The sequence below is a fragment of the Sesamum indicum genome, linkage group LG3 (assembly GCF_000512975.1).
Source record: "Sesamum indicum cultivar Zhongzhi No. 13 linkage group LG3, S_indicum_v1.0, whole genome shotgun sequence".
Lineage (NCBI taxonomy): Eukaryota > Viridiplantae > Streptophyta > Magnoliopsida > Lamiales > Pedaliaceae > Sesamum > Sesamum indicum.
The window spans coordinates 24,110,439-24,121,559 of NC_026147.1; the positions used below are offsets into that span (position 1 = coordinate 24,110,439).

General features: G+C 37.7%; 1 protein-coding gene across 3 annotated transcripts; it reads left to right on the forward strand.

Moving 5' to 3' along the window:
• Nucleotides 2,672-10,628, forward strand: LOC105159422 (transcriptional corepressor SEUSS). Of its 3 annotated transcripts, none has more exons than XM_011076482.2 (10): nucleotides 2,672-3,263; nucleotides 3,778-5,242; nucleotides 5,354-5,473; nucleotides 5,697-5,745; nucleotides 6,026-6,240; nucleotides 6,336-6,404; nucleotides 6,529-6,626; nucleotides 7,725-7,818; nucleotides 8,588-8,657; nucleotides 9,197-10,628. In XM_011076482.2, the coding sequence occupies exons 2-10, from the start codon at nucleotides 4,148-4,150 to the stop codon at nucleotides 10,147-10,149; spliced, it is 2,763 nt and encodes a 920-aa protein (XP_011074784.1). In that variant the 5' UTR covers nucleotides 2,672-3,263; nucleotides 3,778-4,147; the 3' UTR covers nucleotides 10,150-10,628. The 3 variants fall into 3 exon arrangements, with proteins under 3 accessions (XP_011074784.1, XP_011074786.1, XP_011074785.1); XM_011076484.2 differs by having other exon boundaries at nucleotides 2,672-3,097; XM_011076483.2 differs by lacking the exon at nucleotides 2,672-3,263 and adding an exon at nucleotides 3,304-3,531.

An 11,121-nucleotide genomic window follows, 5' to 3' on the forward strand; every position in this document is an offset into this window, starting at 1 on the left:
TATTTTGTCTTGGAGGAGCTTCTAACTGCCATATCGCACGTCCTCAAGTATCGATAAATATACATTGAACTCAAATTTATAATTTTTTAATTATAAGATATCAACTTTACTAATCGAGCAACGCCTATATACGTAAATATAATTTTGCTATATATTTGCTGCATTAGTAGATCATAATAGTAGCATTTGAAGAAATGGGGCCCCATTACCACCTAATTAGAAAGACTGTTGATCCGAGCCAGCTAAGTTTAATTATTTCTAGCATTAATTAAATGAGCTTAATTACCCAATTAATATTTGATTAAACAGATAGGGCCAGGTGAGGTACTTCAACCCTCCCTCCCTCCCTACAACCTTTAATTTGCACCCCCTAACAAAATTAATTTACTAATTACACATAATTATTTTGCTAAGATACACAAATCTGTAATTATCAGCTCTTAATCTTCCATTTTATTTTTCATTGGGCTAAACTGGTCAACGAAAGTGGGCTATATATTTGGGCTCTACTAAAAGGCCCACTAACATTTCCACTATTTTCGTGAGAGAATTGAAATAGATATGACTTAAATATAAAAAAGAATTAGAAATGTTAATCTTAATTAGGGTAAATTACAAAATGATCCCCTAAAATTTATTATAATTATAAATACCCACTTATTGTTTAAAAATTACAAACACCCCCTCTAAAAATATTTGTTAGACGTTCATTAATTTTATTATGATATTTACAAATTTTAAATAATAAATAAATATTTTTAATTATGACAACCTTTTTGAAAGTCCATTATAGTATATTCCTTTAATTATTGCAGCTCCAAATAATTAACTTAAACAGGTAATAACTCCTATAAATATAAATTATTTATACTAAAAAAACCCTCATCATATAATTAAAAATAGGTATTAATATTAAAATATGTATAGTGCATTTAACTACCTAGAGGGACTAAGTAATTATTGTTAGTATGATTATTATATTATGAATAGGAATTAGGAACTACTTAATAACTAATTCATAAAAAAATAATACACATCATCACCTGCAATGTATCTTCAGCTGCTATAAACCTATTAACCAATGAAACCACGGGATCACAGCCTTCACAAGAAAATATCAAGCGGAGCAAGATAGGGCGCAGCGTAATACGGTACACCGTAACGCAGAGAACCGGACCTCAAATGCCATATTATATAGGACAGAGAATCTTCTTTAGAACCCAGTTAAGGGCCAAAATCAACTGTCAGCAGAGCCAAATAGCTTTTCACGGCCGTTATCTCTTTTTTAGTTTTCATTCTCTCTTAATCTTAACGGTTTCTGCTTTTCCGTCAATTGCCATAGCACGTGACTCAATGCCACGTATCCCGCTCCGTCAATTGCCATAGACGCTATGTCCATCATGTGCATGTATGTATGTTATGTAGCCATGCATGGTTGACAAATCACATACATGGATGGCATCGATGTATTATATTATTAATTATCCGTGTGCTTTATATGTCTGGTTAGGGTTTCCCTGGAGTCCAGCGAGACATAGTGATGGGTGACACCAAAGTACTATTATAACCTTCCTTTTTTATCTTCTTTCTGTTTTCCCCCAAAAGTAGAAGTCCGGCAAAATTATATATTTTCAATTTCGTAGAATGCCAAGTTCAATATTTTTAATTCTTTATTTTATAAAAATTTTAAAATTAAAAAAAAATCTCAACAAATTTAGTTCTATAAGTTTATAAAGCAGACGATTAAGTGTGTCATTTTTTTTTAATTTTGAGATTATTTTAAAAATATCATATAATAAAGGACTAAAAGAATAATTTTGCTTAGAAGTATATTACATTCTTTTTAGAATAAATATTTAAAAAAATTTCTTGTAGTATATCAAAAATATAATTAAGATAAGTGCTATTTTATCATTACAGAGTTTATTAAAAGCATATCATAGGATTATATTTATAAATATGCAAATTGGGGTGAAAGGTAGAAAAAGGACTCTGATCCCTTTGGTTTTATTTCCAAATGAGTTTTTTTTTTTACATTCCCAACTGTTTGGGTTTTTAAAAATGCGAAGATGGTCAATATCATATGGAATTCATTACTGTAATCCTTCGAAAAAACTCATTTTTTTACATAATTATTATTTACAGGTTAAACCTATTACATTTGATCACCTCTTTCTACAATAACCCATTCTTCTTTTTTGCTCTTTTAACAATAATTCGAGAACGGTTGTTTTTACCTCAATTCATCTTCCCCTAAAGAATCGTCTGCAGTTGAAGAAAAGAAAATATAAGCTAAATACCATGTTTAGAAAACTTCAACAAGGAGCCTGGTGAAGAAGTACTGCTCTTTCTAAGTTTTGAGTTAAACAAAAAATACATATCTGGACAATCTTAGATCTTCATGAATAAGGATGAAAACTTGCAATAATTGTTGATAAAGACAAAATATTGTCCTCTACTACATCTAAAAAGTGGAGGAGAAAGAGCAAAATAAAAAAAAAAATTATAAATATAAACTTACATACGATGATTATAGCGTCAGTAGCCCTCATAAAAAATGAGGATATCCAAACAAGTAGTTCTAGCAAAACAATGAAAGCCAATGAAGGCTACTTTTCTCTCCCACGCAGCTAATAAAAATCTAGTGGCGTTTTAGTAATAAACCCCATGTCTATGTCCACAAGGGTACCACGCAGAGGTGTGCAGCCTTTAAGCTAATCATGCTTACACATTCGAATCATTAAATAAAGGCATACATACATACATACAGTGGGGCATGACACATCAACATACATGCATACCATACGCCATTTCATCATCAGACGAAGAAGAAGAATTGACTTCATTTGGAGAGAGAGAGAGAGAGAGAGAGAATGAAATGAGAGGAAACATTTCAATCCGATCCAATGGATTTTTGACGTCCGCAATAAAACCCCTCAACACTCAGCTCACATACTCTCTCTCTTCTCTCTGTTCATCTTTCTCTCTCTAAAAAGCGGAGCTCAACAAAAAACTGTGGTTGTGTCTTTCTCTCTCTAGTTTTTGCTGAAAGATTTTCGTAAGACTTTTTGGCAGCTAACTATACATACACACACAAGTATGTCAACATCCATACACTTGTGTGCTCTTGATTTGGGGGATATTTGAGGCGAAGTGAATTTCATTTGATTGATGCTTCAAAGAGTAAAACAACAGTCAAAGTGTATTAACTTTAACTTCAATTACGTGGATTGAACGGATAGCAGAGTTGAAATCTTACTTTGGTAACTCTCTGCTCTTCGTTTCATATTATTCACATTTTTGTTTATATCAAGCTTTTAGCTTTACACACACTTGCCTTTGTGTTTGTGTGATTTAGTGTTTTGCTTTGTACGGGTAAAGTGGGAGTGTGTAGGTTGAAGATTGGAGCCCTAGGGAATATCGCTTCATTTTGGTTTTGGATCGAGTGTTTTTTCTCAGCTCGCGAGATTTAGGGTTCGATCGAGTTTTCTTCTCTGCTCGCCTTTTTTTCTTTTTTATTATTGTTTAAAGGTATAGTGAAATAATTGTTTGTGAGTTCAGTTTTAGTAATTCTCTTATCTGCAATATAAGTTTCCTTTCTTGAATAAAAGAATGAATTTTGAACTTCATTTGGTTCCGAAAAATGTTGTTTTTATGAGATTCTTCTTGTGTTATGTTCTCCTGATTTCACTTTTGTTACCAGATTGTTTTTTCCTTATCGCTCTGTTTTCTTATGCCGGGAAGAGAAATCTGACTTGAATTGACTGTTTTATGCAGGGACTAATAGGACTTCTGGTGAAAGATTGCAACTTGCAGAAAAGAAGCAAAAGTTAGGATGAAAACCGAAAAAGCTAGCTTCTTTGGCTTCAAATACTTTGATCTTCAACTAGAACTTTGCAAAACACACCCCCATACCCTCGTGTGCGAGGCTAATCCTTTTGTTGTTTTCCGGAATAAACATTTCAGAAATTCTAACATCGGTCGGGAGTCTGTGATATAGACAGTTAGCAGATTGTATTATTTTTCTTGTAGGTTGTAGTCTTGCTAGAATTAGGAGGTCAAGTTTCCAGATTGATGTTGCTTAGATAGTGCAACCATTAGTGTATTAAGACTGTTGTGAACTAGTCGGTGTTGATTTCAGCTTAAAATGGTGCCACAAGGGCCTCCCACGCCGCTTGGTGGAACCCAGCCGGTTCCCCCATCTATGTTGAGATCGAATTCTGGTTTGTTGGGTGGACAAGGGGGTGGAATGCCTTCACAGAATGCGTTTCCATCTTTGGTGTCGCCGCGCAATCAGTTTAATAACTTGAACATGCTCGGGAATGTTCCCAATGTTTCATCTTTGCTCCACCAGTCATTTGTGAATGGGGGCCCTAGTTCTGGTCTCTCTGGTCCCAGTAGCTCCCAGCGGGGGCTCATTGATGGCGGCGCAGAGTCAGCTCCAATTTCTAGTGTTGGAAATGGAATGGGTTTCAATACTCCATCCTCTTCTTATATCTCTTCATCTATTACAGCAAACCCAAATTCATCTGGTCAAGTTCAAGGGCAACAGCAATTCTCAAACCCTTCAGGCAGCCAGATGTTGACGGACCAGCAACAAGCTCAACAGCTTGATCCACAGAATTTTCAACATAATCAGCAGCAGTTGCAGCAGTTTTCTGTTCCCAGCACTTCCCAACAACAGCAGCAAGTGCAGCAGCAGCAGCAATTTCAAGCAATGAGACCTGGTTTAGGAGGTATGGGACCTGTCAAGCTGGAGCCACAAACTAGCAATGAGCAGGCACCACAACAAATGCAAGCTTTGAGGAGTCTTGGTTCTGTAAAATTGGAACCACAGCAACTACAGAGTATGAGAAGCTTGGGTCCTGTTAAAATTGAACCCCAGCATTCAGACCAATCTTTGTTTTTGCATCAGCAACAACAGCAGCAACAACAACAGCAGCAGCAGCAACAGCAACAACAACAACAACAACAACAACAGCAGCAGCAGCTCCTCTTGTCCAGGCAATCCTCTCAGGCAGCTGCAGCTGCACAGATATTGCATCAACAAAGGCTTATGCAAATTCAACATCAGCAGCAGCAGCAGCTTTTGAAAGCTATGCCTCAACAAAGATCCCCGCTACAACCACAGTTTCAACCACAGAGTTTACCTATTAGGTCCCCTGTGAAACCAGTCTATGAGCCTGGGATGTGTGCCCGGAGGCTGACGCATTACATGTATCAGCAACAACACAGACCTGAAGTAAGATGCTACTATCATATTAGTTGTTTCTTTTAGCAGACTGACGGAAGTCTGCTGTTTTCCACATACCATGCATTGTTAATTTGTGCTATTGTCTGACTTGTTTTATAGGATAACAACATTGAATTCTGGAGAAAATTTGTAGCTGAATATTTTGCACCCAATGCGAAGAAAAAATGGTGTGTTTCAATGTATGGAAGTGGTCGCCAAACTACTGGAGTTTTCCCTCAGGTCTGTTGTGTTACATACTCATAATGAATCAACTCCTGCCAGGACTGTCTTGGTCAAATTTATTCCATATTTGACTAAACTTTTTGATTATTCGAAAGATGTAGCTCGTTTCTTAAGAGAAATAATTAAAAATTAGACTGCCGATTAGCTTGAAGGTTCATTGTTCACCTGTTAATGTTTTGAATCTGATGTATGCAATGTGACCTTTCTGCTATATATGCAGGATGTTTGGCACTGTGAAATTTGCAACCGCAAGCCTGGCCGTGGATTTGGTGAGTTTCTTTCTATGTTTTGCAACATTAGCTGTCAACTTTGACCTCTTTTGGTGATTTTTATGCCTGGTGTTTTGTTCACTTCTTTGTTGCTTGAAGGTTGTTATGGTTTCACATGCTCTTTTATTTGTCTTGAACACACTTCAGAATGTCAAGTCCAACCTCCACCAATACCTAAAAACCAGGCGAAAAGCAAATATTTGGAAAGCAAGAAAGATAAAACTAAGACAAGGGAGAAAATCTAGTAAAGCAGCTAACAGTATATTTTTGTTTCTGTCAGAGGCAACTGTTGAGGTCCTTCCGAGACTCTTCAAAATAAAATATGAAAGTGGAACTTTAGAAGAATTACTCTATGTTGATATGCCCCGGGAGTATCAAAATCCCTCTGGGCAAATTGTTCTTGACTACGCAAAAGCGATACAAGAGAGTGTCTTTGAGCAACTTCGCGTTGTTCGCGATGGTCAGCTTCGAATTGTCTTCTCTCCTGATCTCAAGGTTACACTAGACACTTAACAGTTATGCTTTTTGTTTATTTAGACTTCTAGAGCTGCTCTTTACTCTCTCCCTCTTTTTATGAATTAATTTTCCAGATATGCTCGTGGGAGTTTTGTGCTCGACGTCATGAGGAGCTTATTCCTAGAAGACTGCTGATTCCTCAGGTCAGCAACTTTGAACTCAAATTGAACCAATTGCCAGTTTGCACTTTGATTCCCTTGGTTGGCTGAAGTAGGGACACTGCATGCTACCATTAATGATATATTCCACTTCATTATCTAACTGCAGGTTAGTCAACTTGGCACCGCTGCCCAAAAATACCAGGCTGCCACCCAGAATACGTCTCCCAGTGTCTCTGTTTCCGAGCTACAAAGCAACTGCAATATGTGAGTTTTGGTTACCTGCCTTCTGTGTGGATCTGGATTTGTCTTTATGTAATTCATGTTAATTTGTTAATGTGGCACTCCCTTTTTTTCTTTTTCTTTTTTAGTAAATGAAAAATTGATTCCTATTTATAAGGTTCATTGTTCAGTAAATCTGTTGTATTGCATACATGACTACACGTGATGTTTTCCTCATGAAAGCTCTTCATTTGAATCTTATGCTTCGCCTGCAAATTGCCCTAAATGGTGGTGGGTTGATGGATTTTTAAGGTCACCTATTTTTTACTGCCATGCATCTGCCTGCTAGAACTGTTTGTATTGGAAAAAAAAAAAAAAGGTCGTTTTCATTAAAGCTTCTTTTTGTAATTCAATTTACCCGTTTTACGTGAAACCTTCACTTTTGCTTTCTATGAGAATGAAGTGGTAGAGATAACTGCACTATGGCTTCTGCGTCTGCATGAGATGGACGCATTGTATTTACCACATAGTCATGGAGGAGTACTATTTTATGGACTGTAATTTGCAGGAGTAGGAATTGAATGTGGTTATTTAACACTGAAAAAAACAGTCCTCTTCTTTATGTACTGTCATTTGAGTTGTGGAATTTCTGAAATTGATAGTTTTCGGTAAATATGAAAGAAGTCCATATAGAGAATGCAAAACAAATCTGTAGTGATACCTTTGTCGCAAGGCTCTCTTTACATTTGTTAATATTCCACTTTCTCCACCAAGAAGCTTAAGAATTGTGATGGTGGGAAAAACTTGTTTGGAAGAAGATTCTCAGCGGTCCAATCAATTACATGGTGATATTTTACAATCTTACCAACTTACGTTTCATTATGTTTTCTATATCTCATGCTAATTCCGTGAATAAATTCCCTGTGTTGGTCTCGTGGAGTTCTAGGAGTACTTTGTGAGGGTGTGAAAGGAATAAGTAGTGGTTGAAAGAAACTGTGTTCCTTTCTAGGGGAAAGAAGTAACAAAGTTTGTGTTACTCTGAACTCAATGTTGTTGCAGGGCATCACAATTCGCTTCCTTAACTCCCTCTGCATGCTGTATAAATGCTCGTTTGATTATCAACCTGCAATTTTGCTTTCTCAGGTTTGTTGCCTCTGCTCGACAGCTGGCCAAGGCCTTGGAAGTTCCATTAGTAAATGATTTGGGATATACGAAGAGATATGTGCGGTGCCTGCAGGTATATGCCCTTATTCATACTACTTCCTGTTTCAGCAGTAGAAAACCATGGTTGAGTTTAGCAACCAGTCAACTCAATACTATTTGGTTGAGTTGCAAGAGAACTTAAATAGGATGTTTAGGTAAGTCTAAGTTAGGTGATTTGAGCAACATATGATCCTCCAGTAGTCCAGTGATAAAAACGAAATATCCTGAACTTTTCTCCTGGACGCGTTGGCTTCTTATTTTCTCAGAATGCACCCAATTTCCAGTAACTGATTCTAGTGCTTCTTTGTGCTTGCTATAACAATTGCTAGTTTTAGTATGTAGGTTAATGTGAGTTGATATAATGATGTCACAAAATGGAGATTTGGAAATCAGCAAGGCCAGTGAAATGCTGTCCTTGGCAATTTGTTAATCCTGCTATCTATATGTTTTCCAAAATGACAAAGCAGCTCAAATGTGTACTCGTGCTTTGGATTTATAGTCTGTGTTCTAGTACTAGCAAAACATGCTGATGTCATAGGCAGTTCTTTAGCAAGAACTTCTGGTGTAGAATCAGTAAAGAACAGCCTTTTTTGTGTTGGCCTACTTAATGAAGATTTGCACAAAGTTGGATTTACGTCTATAATTTTTCCATTATTAACTGGTTGGTACTTTGTTATAATACTCGCTTGATTATGTCCCTGCCATCATAGTTACATGAGTTTTCAGTTGCATTTAAAAATTACTTGTCATTATTTGTAGCAATGGGTGATCCTTTCCCTTGTCTTTCACTGTTAATATTGCAGATATCAGAAGTGGTGAATAGCATGAAAGATCTTATTGATTACAGCCGTGAAACTGGTGCAGGTCCTATGGGTAAGCTTATTTCCAATTGCACAATTCTTTCCACCTGTTTTGTCTATTCATTAAGGGAAGTGGGTAACTGAATAATCTGAACCATAGGACTTATTTTGGATGATAAACCTGGTGGAATGCTTCTAATGAATTTGCAATATTTATTAGTGGCAGGAAATAGGTTAAGTTACAGTGACCATCCTCAGGAGTTGAGTAAATATAGAGTATATACCTCTTTACCTTTTAAAGTTGGAAAAACCTCCATTTCTGGTCTCTACTGTTGAAGAACCAAATGACAAATGAAATACGAGTAGATTTATCCTCACTTTGAAAATAGATGAAGAAAAAATAAAAAAATGGTCAATAACAACAACCTGCCGGAGTTGGGGTAGTTACATACTCTACCCCTCATTTTGGACTCTCACCCTCTGCATTTAAAATCCTGCTTGGTTTCTCATGTACTAGAATCTTCTTTCATGATGACCCTTCTCAATATGCAGCACTACTACTTATGCAAAGCGTTCTTTTATGTGAGTGGTCATTGTAATTTTTCTCTCCAGAGAGCCTGGCCAAGTTTCCTCGAAGACCAAATCCTTCACCTGCATTTCAAGGTCAACCTCAACAACCTGAGGGTCAGCTACAACAGCAGCAGCCGCAGCAAACAACAGGTCAGAACTCAAACAATGATAATTCTGCCCAGGCTGCAGCTGCACAAATGGCTTCTACAACAGGTGTTAATAACACTGTGAACTCAGTGCCCACAACTTCATCTACTAGCACCATTGTTGGGCTTCTTCATCAGAACTCAATGAACTCTCGGCAGCAAAACCCAATATCCAGTACAAACAGCCCTTATGGAGGTAATAGTGTTCAGATGCCATCTCCCGGTTCTTCAAGCACCATGCCGCAGACTCAGCCCCCTCCATCCCCTTTCCAGTCCCCGACACCGTCCTCATCTAATAATCCACCGCCAACATCACATGGTAGTTTATCAGGAACCCATGTAAACTCGGTGAATTCACCAAATATTTCAATGCAGCAACCCACACATTCTGGTGATGCGGATGCAAATGATTCACAAAGCTCTGTTCAGAAAATTATACATGATATGATGATGTCTTCTCAACTTGGTGGGGGCGGCATGATGGGAATGGGGACAATTGGTGGTGAGGGGAAAAATGTTAATGGGATGTTGTCAACAAGCAGCAATGCTGGTATGAATGGTGGCAATATTCTTGTCGGGACTGGAGTGGCGAACAGTAACAACCCAGGCAGTGGTGTTTCAGGCTTTGGGAGTATGAGCAACGGGCTTGGGCAATCTGCCATGGTAAATGGTATTCGAGCAGCACTTGGGAATAACTCCATGGCCATGAATGCGAGAGTAGGTATGCTAATCGCACGAGAGCAGGGCATGAACTCACAGCAGCAGGATATGGGTAGCCAACTGCTTAGCGGTCTTGGAGCAGTTAATGGCTTTAATAACCTTCAATTTGATTGGAAGGGATCTCCATGATAGGTCTTATGTTGTTCTGGTGTTGGCCTTGACAGTAACAGCTGTTTGTGCAGCATAGAAAATTCAAGAATTCCCTTTGGTTGGGGAAGTTGGAAAATGCATAAATGGTTTGGCTGCCCGCGTCAGTGTTGTACTAATTCAGAGAGGAAAACACAGAATAGCTTTTCTTGGCTGGAATCTTGCATCGTGCTAATGCTCTAAAATTACTCTAACTTGAACATGCGCTGGTTCGTGACAGCTGCCCATCCGGACTAACTGTGTAGAGGGAAACAGGAGTGACCGGGCTGATGGAATTCACCAAGGCATATGGACTGCTGAGTCTCTCCATCCGGCTCCCCAACCCCCTGCTTTGACTTTCCAAAATATGTGAGTGTATATAGTTTGGATTGCCTTTAAGCCAAGTTTATTTGTAGAATTTAAAGAAAAGCTGCTCAGAATTTATTTACAATCGTTTGATTCCTATAATCATCTTTTTATTAGTTACAGGAATCCTTTCTAATGGTTTTTGAGTGATTTCCTCCTTTGTCCCATCCCAAATAAAAAGATATATGATGAAATGAGAAAGAAACATAAATTTAATTAAAATAAAAATTGTGAAAATATTCTTAAGAAACTTTCGCCCCTTGCCTAAGAAAAGAAAAAGGAATGAGAAACCGTACCAGCTGGTGTTCTTAACCTACCAAGTTGGGTGCATTTTATATCTCTAATTATGGCGCACCAAGTATTCAATTAAGACATCATCTTGTCCAATGGGAGTGGTTCGATCTTAGTTCTTACATTTAAGAATCTGGAATTTCCGAAGTCGACCAGCCTCGTATGAGAAATTTTATGTCATTTATATGGTTTTATATGTACATGGTTGCAGGCCGTTAGAATCACATACGGATTGGGACAGCTCATTCAAAATCGTTGAATCCCGACCTAACACTGTCCCTTTTTCTGTCTCACTTGTTCTCTTTTGAGGCGGGGTTT